This window comes from Tiliqua scincoides, chromosome 7, assembly GCF_035046505.1.
Source record: "Tiliqua scincoides isolate rTilSci1 chromosome 7, rTilSci1.hap2, whole genome shotgun sequence".
NCBI lineage: Eukaryota > Metazoa > Chordata > Lepidosauria > Squamata > Scincidae > Tiliqua > Tiliqua scincoides.
The window spans coordinates 14,962,656-14,979,568 of NC_089827.1; the positions used below are offsets into that span (position 1 = coordinate 14,962,656).

Consider the following 16,913-nt stretch of genomic DNA (forward strand, 5'->3'; position numbering starts at 1 on the left):
TGATCAAAGGTGGGGCTTTATGACACCTAAACTTTGGAATTTCATCTTTTCTTTAAGAAACAAATGAAAATTCATTCTGAAGGCTTTTGGGGGAGGGGAAAGGAGAGAGTAAGACTTGGTTGGTTTTTGTCTATTTTAGTTATGACAGTTTAGGATTGGCATCTTCAATAACTCACATATAAGATTTCAGTGTATATGATAGCCATCTACATAGAGACTTGGGGGTTTCAGAAGGCAATGCTGCATCAATACCATTGATTTTTGAACCACAGTCGCACTGAGAAGGCTCTTTCACAATATTCCTTTTCTGGAAGGGAGTAAAAGTGGCTTTATCTACAAATATTTGGTCTACCCAATAGCAAAGCGACCTTTAAAGCTATATTGCTCTTGCAGAATACACAAGACTCTTTCACATAAACTCATTTCATATATAAACAGACATAGGCATAAACTTAAATATCTTTATTATCCAAGTTTCAGCATATTATGCATAACATTTGTGTGCTACTTTATCATAAAAGCTGAGATTCAGGGCTCCTACATGGTATTCCAAGGTCACTGTTGCAGCCTGAAGGTCAGTTTCAAAGTGTTCAGTTGACTATAAATAGGAGGTGGTTCAGTGGCATGTTAACCCCTGCAGAGGATTCTTCCTGTTAGATTTTTTCACCTATTTCATTAGATTGCTAAAAACAATGAGTTGAATCAAAACAGTCTCAGCACCATATGACTAATAGTGTTGTAAGAATTATGCCTAATTCATGAGCCAATCTTACCCTCCATAAAGAGTTAGAAGTCCCCCCATATTCTATCTACAGTACATATCTCTCTACGCAGTAACATACATCACATCACTTGTTATATATAAGTTCAAGACATCAAAAAGGTTGAGACATCAAAAAAGCCTCATTTCATGTTAATCGCTGCAATTACACTCAGCAGGAATTAGATCTTAACAGAAATCAAGCTCAAAGTCTTCAAGAGCTGTTCTAGAACACTTCGCCCACATCTGCTCGTTTATCACGATATTTGCTTCTAGCCTTTGTCCGAGCTTTGAATGCTGCAGAGTTGTATAAGTGCTACAGAAAGGAGAAAAAAACCATGAACTCACACACACATACAGTGTTATGCACTATTAAAAATTAGAAAGGTCTATATGAGATTGTGTGGATTTCAAATTGAAGTGATTTACAGTTCCTGCATAGGACTTTGTGGCCACCCTGAACTCTTGTCAGCTTTATTTAAAGACACTTTGCTGTGTTCTACGGTACAATCTGTAAAGGAGTTAATTAGCAGAACCAAATTAAGATGAAGGATTGCAACCAGATGAAAGATTACACTGAAGCAACCATCAAACAGGATTTCCTGCTGCTCTTCCTTTCAGGGAAACATTCTGCAACTTAAAATCTTGTTACTCAACCCGCCCCAGCACTTAAGTGCATGTGGTTTCTGATTTCTAATTCCATCCTGCCTTTCAGGTTTTGTTACCTGAAAATTCAGGAAAATGACCATCTCAAGAGATTAAGATGCTGCTGACCATCCAAACAACTATGCATCATCATCAGTCTTTATGTCACATTCTAACTCAGTGATAAAATATTGAGAGGTCTGGTTGCAGAATTTCCTGCACCAAACACAGCCAAAGCCTATGGGCAAGTTCACGGGCAATTTCTGTCATCTGCACAGTGCTCCTCAAAAGCATTCATGAAGCAACACAAGGAGGGTGCTACTGCAAATACAGAAGTTGCCAATAGACTTCGGTTCATGGAGGTGCTCTCCAAGAACATGCATTCTTGGGAATAATTCATGTACCAACATGATGCAGGAACAAGTCGGACCACACAAACTGGTCTTACAATTTGTATAAACATGTGCCATGCCCTGTGGGACAGCGGAACCAGTCCTTGGAGTCTATGTACCCTACTTCCTCCAGTAGATGAACAACTGGGAAAGAGGGCAACCAGAGCACTATAAAAGGGTTTTATCATATCTAACAGAGGGGGAAGATAGTTGTATTTACTTGGGAGCTAATGCCCTTTCAGGAAGTTTAATAAATGTGCTTGTATTTTTTTGTACTTTCTGGTTATATTTTCCATGAATCCAGAGGCCATGCTCCCTCTGGAACCATTCAATGCATTTGTATTGTTTTGCAAGTTTGCCTGCTCAGTCACCCCAAAGACTTGTCACTAAGCACCACCCATATATTGTCAAGTCTATCTTTGCAGCCCTAAGAGCTAATTATAACCATTGTCTATAGACAATGATGTTCAAGGATGTTTAATTCTACACTTCATGCTGTTGCAGGGCAAATAACTACAGGTGTAGACCCTTCATATTACAGGCACTGAAGTCAGAATCACCCAGTCAAGTAGCTTTGTTACCATGAGGTGCGGTTTAACACTACCTTTTGCCATAAAATTAACTAGAACAGAACCATTTGTAACAGATACAATCTGGAACCACCCTTGGCAAACACAGGCTTTAGCTGTGGAAAGCGCTTAAACACTGCAAGCCCACAGAACTCTAGAGAAGTTGGGTCTCACATATGTAGATACTGCATATCTATTATCTCATCCTGTCCTCCTAATCCCAAGTCGTATCCTGTTTCTCATGTTATATCAAATTCACACAACAGAGTATTGAAAGGCATTCATAGCAGCTGCCTACGATTGTCACACTACCTTTTTAACTAGAATGCCTAAAAGACATTCCCTTACCTGAGCTGGCTTCCAGTTGAGATAGGCTGGGCAGAACAGAATAAGTTTCTTTTCGTTATACACAAAGACCAGAAAGAAACAAATGCCAATTGTGTAGCCTTATAAATTCACAAAATTAATCCAGTAAATCCCAATTTCTACTTCAGTTCTGTCTTTTTCTACCACTGCTGCTCTCTTCCACTATTCCTACACAAATAGACTGCAGGCCATGAGGGGAAAAAAAAACCAAGCCTTATATTAGGCAGTGCCAAATGGACCAAACTATTTTTCTGTTTTTTAATCTATAAGCGGTACTGCGTGCAAGCACTAATTACCCACACAGGATGCCTTCAAGACAAAATTACTGCTGCACTTCATCCAAGTGACAAATTACAAGGCAGAAACAGAGTTGTAGAGACAATAGGTCATTTTAGCATAACATAAAACGAGCAACTCACCCTTTCAAAACGGGGTATCTTCATGGTTTTAAGAGCTGCCTCATCCAGCATCAGTGGTGGCCCAAGTTCAAAAACATTCCGAAGAAGCTCGTTGGACTGTAGAAAAACCATCCCCATTAGAGCTGTGCAAATACTGCATTACCAGCAGTCAGTGATAGCCGTTTTAACACATCTAATATCAAAGGCTTCTAGATGTTAACTGAAGTTCAATTATATGTCTATGGCTAAAACTCTAGGATGTTTTCCAGCTAAACTGGGACATCACAAAGCTATTTTATACTAGTATAAGCCAAGCTTAAAACATAGCTTAAAAACCACCACTAGATGCTAGGCAAGACTAAAAAAAGTTTACCTGCAAGTGATGTTGCATCCCAGATCCTAGGATTTCTTTGAAAGTATCATATGTTTGTTTTTTAACCCAACAATCAATGTACATGCGCTCAGGCCCAAATTTGACTGTCTCTGTTGAGAAGTCATGCTCCTATGGGGGAAAAAACGGAAGAACACAGTTTTACACAGAAGTTACATATGGATTATGACACTGGCAGCCCAACCCGTATTTGCTATTACCCAAAGACAATACATAAGCTAATTTTTTAGAAAACATGAAAGCAGGATTCAAGGTATTAACAATTCATGAAGTTAGCACAAAGGGCCCAGTAAATGCATGAACATATTTCCCAACATATTTGGGAAGTACAGGCTAAAATCAGTCAGCAGGGTATGGATCAAGGCAGTGGTATGCTACAACACATACACCCCACAGCCCCGTATTCAAAACACAGGCCCCCAAATTGCTATTAGTTATGAAAGTGAACACATACAGGTCCAAAATCCCCATTCATCTCATCCTTGTCAAAGACAAGGGCAGAGGTAGACCTCATCCAGGCATCCCCATCACAACTGTTGCCTTAACTCTTGTTTAACATGCTAATCACTTATCTCTCTTAAAAAATTAAATTTCTAGAAAACCAAACTGTAGGTTTATTCTGAAAATTTACATTTCTGCTTATCTGAAGGCTACTTGTCTTAATGACCTGTTTTGGCAATTCCTGGCTCTTGATTGCTGTTCTGTCATCTGATAGCAATTTGCTCTTGGATAATACTGTATACTGCTGCTGATGAAGGGCTGAAGAGCCAAGAGTGTTTTGATCAGCATATTTTGTATCACACTGCTACTTACCTCTACAGCTCGCAAGACATCTCTGAACACAGAGCGTTGCTTTCTTTTGTCCACTTTGGCACGGTGCTTGTTCCCATCTGTAGCCAGAGCCCTTAGTTTCTGGGTTAGAGGCTCCATATCTTCATAAAAGAAATCCTAGACAGGGTTTAAAAAAAAAAGGTTATCTGCAGTGTCATTCTGTATATGGGTTCACACTTCAGAACTTCAAGAGCCTGAACTGGTTTTGTTATTTAAAAGCAGGCTTCGTTTAGTTCAGAGATTCAACTGGAATAAAATGGGCGAACTCAGTACAATATAAGATCAAGGCATCACTTCACTGAAGACCAAGAACTTTAAGTAGCCACATGAGCAGACCTATGAGACTCAATTGAACACTTCTAAAATCTAAATTTGTTCATGCCACCCAAACCCAGAACCTGAAGGGGATAAGACTATAGCATCAGTGGTCGAGCACTTGCTTTGCAACCTGGCACCTTTAGGTAAGACTGGGAAAGATCCCTGGGAAGCCACCGCCAGGCAACAGAGATAATACTCAGCCATATGTTATGTAGCCTACTGTTTAAGAGAAACAGCCTAAGGTTATAATGTCTACTGCCATAGGCTTGTGCTGCTTTGGAAGGAATACATGTATCAGTTAGCTGGTCTAATGCGAGTAATTCAAAGCATCCAGGTTTTAAGTGGCAGTCCTGTGCACCTTGCATCTCTTTTCCCTTCTTTGTCTTTCATGTTCACCCCCTTTGATCACAACTATGTCCTCCTAACCCTGATTTAACTTATCACACTAGCCTATGTAATGCCATGTCATCTCTTCCAATGATTCAGATGACATTTACTGGTGATAGTTATATACAGGATTGAAAGAATGAGCAGGTTGATTTGTTTTCTAGTAAGGACAACATCCATAATGGTAGTGGATCCCTGGGCATGGCGGAAACCAGGAAGGGGAGCCATGGAATTACTGTATAAAACCGACTGCCATATACAGTGTATAGGACTGGAGCCCTACTAGGGAGCCGCAACCAATGGGAGACACTAGGTGAACATGTTTGGGAACCACTGCACAATGGGTAGGAGTTGGTCAAGCAGATGCAATTAAAATGTTACTAACCGTTAAGGGATTCGCAGTTTGAACTTGCATTTGTCATTCCCTTGAAAGTTAATGTTCTACAGGTCAGACTCAAAAAGGCAGCTAGTTACAACTGTATGAATCACAAAGTGCTCGTATACTGTGTAATGCACTGGGTGTCATAACTCATTTGACATTGTTCTTTTTTCTCCGTTATCCTATCTTGCCAAGAATTTTTTCTTACTAGCTTCCCAAGATGGGCACATAGGTAAGCTGGGGCTATTTTGTTCAATGCTGTCAAAGAAAATGGTAATGATGTTAAATAAAGGCCCATTAAAACAAACTGAAGTCTTAAAACAAGTCAGACTAAACAAGGTCTCACTTTATCAACTCCACAGTATTCCACAACACTTTTATGACTAATGGCCTACCATTTACCAAGGCAGACTAAACTGTGACACCCTATGAAGTCACATTACAGTATCTACTGTATTTAAAAGAACGGGATTCTCATACAGTGACAATCAGTGGCTCCAACTTCCTCTGACAGGTTTACAATGTTAAAAGTTCTGAGCCAAATGTTTAAATTAGGTCTATGGCATGGGTGGCATCTTGACTGTTGCTGCTCTCAGACATCTGAAGTTTATCACTATGGCTCTTACATTAAGCAAGTTCAGCTGCCCCAGTCTAAGGAAACCTGATTCATCAGGCTTCTGTTCTTCATTAGGCTTCTGTTCTAAGTTATTCTTTCCTGTACTAACAGAAAGTGGTTTTCTGGATCTTTTGCAGCAATGACACATGGCCCATTTCATTTTCACAACAGAATGGTTATTTTTTGACAAGTCACCAGAACAGGCAGGACTTGTACAATTTCCAACTTCTTCTACTTTGTAACTATTCTCTCAGTTACTTAAATCACCCAGACACATCAGAAGAGGCAAGATAAAACATTACCCATCAACAATAAGTGCCTGGTTTACTTGAGATTAAGCTTGAGATTCACAATAGTCCCTCACAAAAAAATAGGCAGCTTCTTAAGGCAAGATCTTCACTAGTAGCCCAAGCCTGACCTGCACTGGACCACATGGACTGTGCTGTATCTTATGCAGGTTAGGAGCAAGTTGGAGGTCACCTTGGGATATTTGGAGATATTTTCCCCCTTACCCTGTGTCAAGCCCCAGTCTGGCCTATGGGGCTACTTGGATCTATGCCAGTTACTTAGCTGGCACAAATTCAACCAGCCCATTTAAGGCTGCCTGGGCTGGGGATAGGATACGGCATGCATTGCTGCCACTGATCCTGCATCCCTCCTAGGCCCAATACACAAAGCCTTATTTTTCCAGCTGGACAGAGTTTCTACAATACATATCAAACATGTTGCAAAAAACATATGGTTTCTTGAACTTACTGCATCTGATCCTCTTGCCAATTCAAACAGGAGTGCCAATGTTTCACCAGCAGCAATCCTCATGTTTACATCGTCACAGGACAGCAGAATGGGAAATTTATGCAAATGCCTAGAAAAATTAAGAGCATCTTGAAGGACTGCCTTGATGCAAAGCAATATTAGACTGAAAAATACTATTCCCAGTACGGGTGTCTAAGGAAGGAAATACATACATTTCAATCTTTTTCTTCACTTCATTCATCGGACAGATGGTCAACAGAAGAGTCCATGCTGAGAGGGCGCTGATGTGAAGAACAGTGTTCTGGGTGCTGGAGATTCCATTCAAATTTCTCTCCTTCTGGTAAGATTTTGTGAAGATACTTTCCAGGCATTCCATGGTTGAATATAATTCCTGTTTGTTTTTTTTTTAAAGCAGGCCAAGACAGTCACTACACAGCACTATTCAATTAATCCTAATGTAATTTATTTAATTCATCCTAATGTAATTAATTCCATCAAAGAAGTTAACTTACGGTAATATCTTCAGTGGCAATAAAGCAACAAACTCCTAAACAGGTGGCACACTGGATACAAGAAAACAGAATTAGTAATTTTACCCAAGTACTTTTTATAATATTTTAAACTCAGAATTATCAGCATCTAGTGGTCTAATCTCTAATATTCGTTCTACTTAAAAACTGGCTTATCACCCAGCATTCATCTGGCCACTGAGACAACTCATTCCACTTGTTTAGAAACAGCAACATTAAGGTGAAGTTTACATTTTAATTGCTCGGTCAAATGCTGTTTACGTTAGATTTTTCAACAATGATTTAACAAGAAACAAAGGACATTTATGAATTGGATCAGTCTAATACTATGAGATCAGGTCAACAGTCTGCCCCTAATTTTGGCCCATTCTAGATAAGGTACCACAGAATACTGAATAGCCAGCCTTCAAACGTTCAATGTTTGTTCACTAATACTCCAAGATTACTTGTTTATTTGTATTAAAATGCAGAGAGCACCTATTTATGGACTCTTTATAGCAATATGCTATCAACAGTCCCACAAAACTGAGTGAGGGTAAATCAAAGAGGAGCTATTGCTTCTTAACCATTTTTTACTACTATTCAACATGACAGACTGCTGGGTTTGTACAGATCAGTGGTTTCCACCCTTTACAAGTCAGAGGACCACTGAGGCAAAAACTGGAATTGTAATCGATGTCCAACTGGGCAAGTAGCCCTGGAAGTGACTGGAACACAGGTGCGGCCTAAAGGGGGCAGGGTTAGCCCATGGGGTGACAACATGCTATGGGGCGATACTCCGCACAGCCACCACGCCCCTTCATGAATGTCTCTGATCAGAAGCGCCTATTAAAAACACCAACAGCCTATGTTTTGTGAAACCTCATGGACCACTTTTCAGGTGTTAGGTCCATGGACCACAGGTTAGGAACCACCGGTATGGACAGATGCATAAATGATATTTCATAAGAGAAGATTCCCATTTTAAATGCCAAATATCCATTTCATACTTACAGCCTGTCTGGCTTGTACACTTGCTGCCCCATCACCAAGTATCTTCTTCAGAACTGGCGCAAGCGTCTTAAAGATCTCTTCACTTTCAATTCCTGAACCCAGCTGCACACAAAGTAGGGAAGCCAGTCCTGCTGCAGCACGCTGCTCATCGCTCTTGCCTACACACACAGAACCAATCAGGACTGAATGCAACAAGCTGAAGGCAAATTAATCCTCACAAGAGGATATCAATTTATAGCAAGACACAGGAATGAGTTACCTTTCTTTATACAGCGCTCAATGCTGTCTGTTAGTGTCATTCTCCTTTCCAGAATGAAGTCATACAATATTTTGGAAGTCAAGGCATTTTTAAGTCCTTCCAGAGCAGACTGCCGTGTCTTTGCACTATAGAGGGGGGGTAAAAGTCAACCTTATCAGTTAAAAACTCAGCCAATTTTTGATACATGCATACCGCCCCCCCACAGCCTCAGAATGCCTCCAGGCAAAAACTGGAAGTGCCTTTCTAAAGCTACCAAGAGGCCTTCGGAGGCTTGGAGAGGAATCCCCTCAAGGTGTGATACTTGGAGCAATGAACCCCCCAGCCATGTCACTGGGCTAAAGATTGAAACTTGGAATCCATATCTGACTATCTTCCCATGTTGACATAAACATCAACTCAGCTTGGCAGTGGTTAAGCTTTTCTCCTATACGAACCCAATCGTACGTTTCATCATCTCTTAATGGCATCCTAAAGGGAAGCCTTATGGTTCCCAACGTCTTGACAAATTATTTATACCAGGGGGTCTCCAAACCCCAGCCCAGGGGCCAGATGCCCAGCCCAGGGGCCCATGGCAAGCCTCTATTCGGCCCGCAGCCAGCCTCTTGTCCCCTGAGAGCACCTGGCCCACTCAACTGAACATAACTGGAGCTGTGCTCTGGTTGTGTCTGGAGGGTGTTCTGAGAGCCAGAAAGGTTGAATGAATGAACCCATTCATTCATTCATTTATTCACTCATCTAAGTTTCATTTCTAATTTATTTATTTAAATTTTATATTTACATTTTTTTCCGGCCCTCAGCACTGCACCAGATATTTGATGCAGCCCTCTGGTCAAAAAGTTTGGAGATGCCTGGTTTATACATTCCTCCTGCATAGCTCCCTTTTTCCCCCTTTCCTGGAATATGACCTGACTCCATAACTTCAAGAAAAGCCAAAGGGCAACTAGCTCAGGGACAGAGCATATCTTTGCATAAAAGAGGCCCCAGGTTCAATCCCTGGCAACTCCAGGTTGGACTGGGAAAGATCCCATCTGAAATGATGGTTCAGCATTGTCAGTCAGTGCAGACAAGGCTGGCATAGATGACATGTCTGATTTGTTATAAGGCAGCTTCATTAAAAAAAAGAATTTTTAAATCAAACAGGAAGAGAAGCAAGCTGTCAAGCACAGTTCTAAAGAGAGCAGGTGCATAGTATCATTAAAACTATTACTGGCAGCAACAGCTGTAGCACATTCAGTGAATAACCAGGTGCTTGCTTGAAGCAGTGATGGGCTGAGAAGTTATGACAGCTGAATTGAAATCTCATTGAAAAAATGAGATAGTGGGGAAAAAACAGCCTGAAAAATGGTATTTAAATACTAACTGACCTTATCTAGCAATAAAAATGAGTAATAACCAATTTTTATGAGTTAAGAAAGTAGCTCTCCAAATTGCAAAACTCACAGGATTAGCCATCCTACTGAGGTGGTACCCCTCCATAAAGTATGCACTACTGTAAGGTTTGCTCATGCACAATCTGAAAAGAAAAACATATGCCAACTTCAGACACTCCATCAAAAAATACCTCTTGTCCAATGTAAGGTCAATAAGGCCCTTCAGTTTGTATTCCAGATCTTCTTGTGCTGCTTCCTCATCAACTTCAGGCCCTACACAGAAGCAAAAGGTGACTTAACTATAAAAGTATTTACTAACAGAAATTTTAATTCATAGGGTCTAAGGGTCTGGTCTGCACACCTACAATCCCACTATAATCACAGAATGATCATTGGTTTCTAGATCTTTGCAGCAAGGACACATACCCCATTTCTTCTTCACAGCAGACAGGGGGTTCCTTGAAAAGTTACAAGAACACAGGAATTGTGCAATTGCCAACATCTGGTTCCATTTTGTAACTATTCACTGAGTTACTTAAATGCCCCAGACACATTAGAAAGGAAGCAAAGTAAAACTTTATTCTTTAGCAACAAATGCTCTGGTCTACTTATGTTAACAGATGACTTTTGAAGAACAGCCTGAGATTCACAAGAACAGTCATTTCCTTGCCCTACAAAAAGGCAGTATCTTCACTAAAATCTTACATAAAACTGATTAACTTCTCAAAACCTGTAGCTGAAAGTGGGATGTTGAGAGTTGTGTGATGGAACGAAAGCTTCTGCAAAACTACAACTGTCAGATTTTCTTTAAGACTTACAGTGTACAACAGAAAGAAAATGTACAACAGCTCACGGAAATGAACTTTTTAGTTTTAATTCAAGAATTATAAAACAAATCTTGTTAAAATGTTGACAAATGCTTTTCCACAGAACAAAGAATGCTCTAATCATTCCCTCTGTTTTCACAACACCATAGGCCTTGTACTGATGTTAAGAGTACAAGCAATACCTAGGATGCAATGTGTCTTGTACTAACTAGATCATAATCCAAGCAGCTTCCTCTCAGTCTGATTCAGGTCATGTGTTAAAGTATCTTCTGCCAGAAGTCAGATCATACTAGATCTCCCATGGCTTAAGAAAGCACTACCAACCTAATGCCGTTAAGAAACCAGCACTACAGATTTGTACTCTTCCCTCTTAGGCCTTCCTTCTCAATTTTACCTGCCCGCAGGTTTTTCTGCAGCCTCATTTATCAATTACACTTTTCTTCTGTGTGTACCACGCAACACTGTGTCACCATCAGCTGTCCTTCTGTCCCTAACCCATGGAGCTCTGCACCTCCTTCTCTTTATACAGCTCTGCACTATGCGCTTGCTTCCTTCCTTCCTTCTGCTTTGCTCCAAGAGTGTCCCACCATACTTCTATTCCTCAGCAAATACACATGCACACAGCTTTCCCTCTTGCAGCATTCACATTAATGAAAGTCCCTTAAATGGACCTTGCAGCACAGCTGACTAGATGCAACAGACTGGGAAAAAACCGGTATCAATTCCACCATGTGCATGTGAATCCAAGAAGACAACGGAACAGGAGCAACACAGAGGATCTGATGCAGGCACTCCCTCCATGCTCACCTCCACTTTTGACGGGCTTGGGCAGGGGTTACCAAGCTTCCACAAGGATGTGGGGAAAATGTGCACAATGGGTATTCTGAATTCTGGAAGGAGTTACCAGAAATGACTGTGATTGGCCTGTGGGCCTTATGATGTGCAGGCCAGCCCTAGGAGCTTACTACTACTTTCTACCAAATGCAATTCTGTCCAGCTTTCCGGTAAGACCCATAAATCAACATACCATCTTCAGCAGAGCTAGTTGGATCACTGAAGCCACTGCAGTGGCTCATAGTTTCAATTGATGCATCTTCATCACTAAAAGGCTGCATGTTTCTGTTCTGGGCACCTGGAAAAAAGCATTTAGCAGGTAGTTAATATTATGAGATACCTTCAACAGCCTGCCCTCATCAACTCTACTGTCATACCTTTCTAAGAGAAAGCAAGTCAGCTGACATTTAACTAGCTGCCTATGTCAAAGACACAAATATTGCCGCAAACCAGAAAAGTGCTCTCTGATTTAACAGTTGCCCCCTGTTCAATCTATACCAATATCATGTACTAACAAAGGCATAAGTTTTTAGAAAACCCATTTCCAAAAAAACCCATATGTATGATATAGCAGATGCCATGCCTAAAGGAACTAAATATTGCAGCATTAAAATACTAATCATTTAAAACACGTGGTTTATCAGCTAAATGATGAACATTGCTGTTCTTAGCAATTTATAAGTTGTATTTTATTCCATTGCTTGACTTGTTCAACACCACGGGGTAGCATGCCTGAAAAGACAGGCTATAAATCCATATAACAGGAACACTGCTTGAGATTGCAAACATCTTCACCCACACTCTTCTGATATATGGAGCCTGGCCAAAAGCTTGCTGGGATAGGAGGCAGTTTTTGCAAAAAATGTCTGCCCCTGAACATGGTGAGAACACAGCTTGGGCAGACATAGAAATCAGTTTCTTAAAGGAGAGATTTCTGCCCCTCATTTGGCATCAAAAGTATCCTTCAATCATTACATGCTGCATTTATAAACCCTAATCTTTTAGCTTTATCTAAGGCTTTAGCATAAATATTTCCAGGTGGAATGGCTAAAAATCACTGTAAGTTTAGGAAGGCATAGTTAAAATTTAAGACACAACAAACTTAGACAGTGAGAACTAAGACCAATCAAACAGATTTGTTTATTCAGCTGTATCATGCAGTCATTATCACTGACTTTGAACTGCTGTATGTTTACCTGTGCTGACCTAGCAACCAGTTAGTGTTGTACTATCAATAGCAACCATCAGTATTAAGGTTTTGCTGAGATTCATCAATGCCCAACAGTTCTTGTACAAGTGTCAGAAAGCCACATGGCTTATCACACTTCTACTTATCTTTTCATTCTCCCCAAAAGCAATATCATCCCCACACTCTAGAGATTATGGAATTTGAAAGTTCAGCAGAGGCAAGGCAAATCTATTCAACTTGCTTGAATTCAACCTATTTCATCACTAGACCAAAAAAATATTGACAATCCCCATCTTCTAGTTAAGATTTATTTATGAAAATAGCTCTCACCTGATTCAGTTTGTTTCAGACTCTGAGTAATTCCTGTGGAATTTTAGAAAGGCTTATTTAAGGAGCTACACCACACCACCTCTTTTCTATGGTGACATTATAATGCAGTTGTAACACATCAGATTTACAATATTACTGTTTCTATAGTACCTGCGAGCATGGAACTTTACAAATTAGAAGATAAATACTTGACCAAGGGGACTCTCAATCTAAAATACTGGCCATCAGAATTAATGTTTAAAACTACCCAGGGATCTTGAAGTTGTCATTCACTTGCTAACAGAGCCTGGGGGCTTTCTATAATCAAGCAAGTGTTGTGTGGCAGTCACATTTGGCTCTGAACAGGAAAAGTATAGAAAAATCAGGCACAAACAAAAGTAAACACTCCAGCAAACCTAAGAGCACTGCTTTAAGCGATGAGAAATAATGAAAACTGAACTGATATAAAAACTGATATCTTACAATTCCCAAGCTTACAAAGCGGTTTACAGAGAAATTCAAATAACTAAAATGCTCCCTGTCCCAAAAGGGCTCAGGATATAAAAACATGAAGAACAGCACCAGCAAACAGCCACTGGAAAAGACACTGTGCTGGGGTGAAGAGGGACAGTTACTCTCCTGCTACTAAACATGAAGAACACCATTTGAAATGTGCCTCTTGCCCAGTTAGCAGGGGTTGGCTAATAGCTATTTAATTGGAGCTAGCTACTTAACAGGGGTTAGCTATAACCTCAAAGGAGCTATCTATTCATTTCCAGTGAGTCTCAAACTTTTAGCACCAGGACCCACTTTATAGAATGAGATTCTGTCAGGACCCACTGGAAGTGATGTCATGACCAGAAGTGACATCATCAAATTTTGAACAGTCCTAGGCTGCAATCCTATCCACACTTACCCAGGAATAAGTTCCATTTCCTATCATTGTTAAAAGCATACACACAATAGCCTGCTGAAAGTATAGATGTGTGCCATTTCCCCAAATGCAGTCACATACCATGACAGCATCAAGTCTACCATATTAAAAATAAAACATTAACATGAATGGCAACCCACCTGAAATTGGCTTGCAGTGACCCACCCAGTGGGTCTGGACCCACAGTTTGAGAACATAAGAACAGCCCCACTTGATCAGGCCATAGGCCCATCTAGTCCAACTTCCTGTATCTCACAGCGGCCCACCAAATGCCCCAGGGAGTACACCAGATAACAAGAGACCTACATCCTGGTGCCCTCCCTTGCATCTAACATAGCCCATTTCTAAAATCAGGAGGTTGCACATACACATCATGGCTTGTAACCCATAATAGATTTTTCCTCCAGAAACTTGTCCAATCCCCTTTTAAAGGCATCCAGGCCAGATGCCGTCACTCAGCTTTCCTGGATGTCCCCTGGTTCTGGTGTTATGTGAGAGTGTAAAGAGCATCTCCCACTTCATCCTTCCCGTGCATAATTTTGTAAGCCTCAATCATGCCCTCCCCTCAGGCGCCTCTTTTCTAGGCTGAAGAGGCCCAAACACCATAGCCTTTCCTCATAAGGAAGGTGCCCCAGCCCAGTAATCATCTTAGTCGCTCTCTTTTCCACCTTTTCCATTTCCACTATGTCCTTCCTTTACTGAACAGGGTAAAGGTTAACTCAGGGTAAAACTGAGTTACCCTGTTAGTGTTATTAAATAGTTATTTAACCTCTCCTAACAACAATACATCAAGGTCTTGACTTTAAATGAGACACAATAAAGGTGAGTTGAGGGTGTGGAGATGCAATAGGATGGCTAGGCAGGGACAAGGGAGTCAATGAACCAGATGCCTCAGGGAGCACCCAAGACCACAAGAGAGCTGCATCCTGCTGCCACTCCCTTGCACCTGGCTTTCTGAGGTAGCCTACTTCTAAAAGCAGGTTGCACATCCCCACCACGGCCTGTAACCTGTGATGGACTTTTCCTCCATAAGTCTGCCCAACTCCCTTTTAAAAGCAACCAGACCAGATGCCTGTCACCACATCCTGGGGCAAGGAGTTCCACAGGCCAATCAGATCCTGGGACAAGAAATATTTCCTTTATTAGCTACTTAATAGGGGGTCTAACTGCCCACTTCCCCCGTTAGCAGGGGCTGAACGCAGTCACTTAAGGCCACTAGCAAAAACACATTAAGGCCCTGACTTCCAGCGAGCCACAATGGCTGGGAGTCCAGGGCTGTACAAGGGTGAGGATGGAACTGGATTGCTGGGCAGGGCCTAGGGAGCCAAAGCACGGCGAGGCACAGTCCAGGACGGGGTCACGTGACGCGCCCTCACTGCATGCCTGCCCCCTCCCCGACTGGAACAAGGCTCGCGCCACCAAGCCCTCAAAACCTACTCCTCTCGCCCTCCCCCGCCCCTCGCCTTCACACCGCACGGCATTCTGGGACACGCAGTTCTCATTAGTAACCCGGGAATGGGACGCGACGGGAGAAAAAACTACAGCCCCCAGGATGCCCGGCGGCGAGGGCGACGCAAGTGCACTCAGTCCTCGCCTCACCTGACGTGCCGCGCGAGGTGCCCCCTCCGCGTCGCTTCGACTTGGGCATGGCGGCGGCCCAGGCGGCGGCGGTGGTCGCTGCGCGCGGCTCCCGATGCTCCGGCCTGGCTGGCTGGCTGGCTGGCTTCTCCTGCCTCAGTCCCCTCCCCGGCCCGGGCGGCGGCGTCGATCAGCCGATGGAGGAGCAGGCGCGCTTTTTACTATGGCAACGTCTCTGTGAGGCCGGCTCTCCGGACCGAGGCGGCAGTGGGTGTGGTTGAAGGAGGCAGGCGATGGGCGAATCTGTGGCAGCGGCAGAAATCCCCGTGGATGCTCGTGAACGGAATCGATGCATCTTTCTCCTCTCAGACGCCAGGAACCAAAGGCGCGGGGTTGGCGCTGGCGCCGCTTTTATACCCTTCCAAGCTGAGGCGAGTGACGTTCAACAGGCGTGACCGTGAACTAGTCAATCGCGCCTCAGCATTCTGGTGACGTCAAAGCGCGCGTCCGCACATTGCACTCTGGGGTTTGTGGTTTTTATATTCTGCCGACGTTGACAAGGGCGGTGCCTCTTATCGACCGCCGGGCTGGGGCAGAGTCGGGCTGACTGATGTTAACAAGCATGGCCAATGGCGAGCCAGCATTCTGATGACGTCAACGCGCGCGCACGCATTGGACTCTGGGGCTTGTGGTTTTTATACCCTTTTTCGCGGAGTCCTGCTGACGTTGACAAGTGCAGTGCCTCGAACGGCGCAGCGTCGTGGATAGCATGAAACGGTCCCGTTGCCGCGTTGCATCGCGGGAACTGTAGTCTTTGAGCCTTGGTGGCTCCATTATGGTACACCAAGGTCTCACGTCTGCTGTAGAGCGTCTATAGCTTGTCCTCATATGACCCTGCGCTGCAGGTTGACTGTTCCAGCCGGGCAGCCTCAGAGGGGAAGGTTATTTGCTTGCAGGGGCCTTCCTAGAGGGAGTCTCTGCTGCAACTGTGCAGTGATGCATGGCTACTATGCATGCCTACTCAGAAGTAAATCTCATTATAGGCAATGGGGCTTACTCCCAGGTAAGTGTGGGTAGGATTGCAGTTTAAGAGCCCAATCCATGTCTACTCAGAAGCAAGTCCCATTATAGTCAATGGGGTTTACTCCCAGGTAAGTGTGGATAGGATTGTTGCGTAAGAGCCCAATCCTATGCATGCCTACTCAGAAGCAAGTCCCATTATGTCAATAGAACTTACTCCCAAGGTAGGATTACTGTTTATATCAGCTGCTTCTTGGTGGTG

At 42.7% G+C, this 16,913-nt stretch overlaps 1 protein-coding gene across 2 annotated transcripts; it reads right to left on the minus strand.

Moving 5' to 3' along the window:
• Positions 1-447: 447 nt before the first annotated feature.
• On the minus strand, positions 448-16,003 carry IFRD1 (interferon related developmental regulator 1). 2 transcript variants are annotated; one of them, XM_066633953.1, is made up of 13 exons: positions 15,653-16,003; positions 13,141-13,173; positions 11,815-11,919; positions 10,152-10,233; positions 8,591-8,715; positions 8,332-8,489; positions 7,321-7,371; positions 7,021-7,199; positions 6,809-6,917; positions 4,335-4,469; positions 3,504-3,632; positions 3,152-3,247; positions 448-1,076 (listed from the first exon to the last, which is right to left on the minus strand). In XM_066633953.1, the coding sequence occupies exons 1-13, from the start codon at positions 15,699-15,701 to the stop codon at positions 987-989; spliced, it is 1,341 nt and encodes a 446-aa protein (XP_066490050.1). In that variant the 5' UTR covers positions 15,702-16,003; the 3' UTR covers positions 448-986. The 2 variants fall into 2 exon arrangements, with proteins under 2 accessions (XP_066490050.1, XP_066490051.1); XM_066633954.1 differs by lacking the exon at positions 13,141-13,173.
• Positions 16,004-16,913: the final 910 nt, after the last annotated feature.

Excerpts from the sequence above, each read along its gene's own strand:
- IFRD1 (XM_066633953.1), bottom strand. The coding sequence starts at position 15,701 with ATGCCCAAGTCGAAGCGACGCGGAGGGGGCACCTCGCGCGGCACGTCA. Across the intron at positions 6,918-7,020 it reads GTGAAGAAAAAGATTGAAAT|GCATTTGCATAAATTTCCCA; the intron begins GTATGTATTTCC and ends TAATTTTTCTAG. Across the intron at positions 1,077-3,151 it reads AGATACCCCGTTTTGAAAGG|CACTTATACAACTCTGCAGC; the intron begins GTGAGTTGCTCG and ends TCCTTTCTGTAG.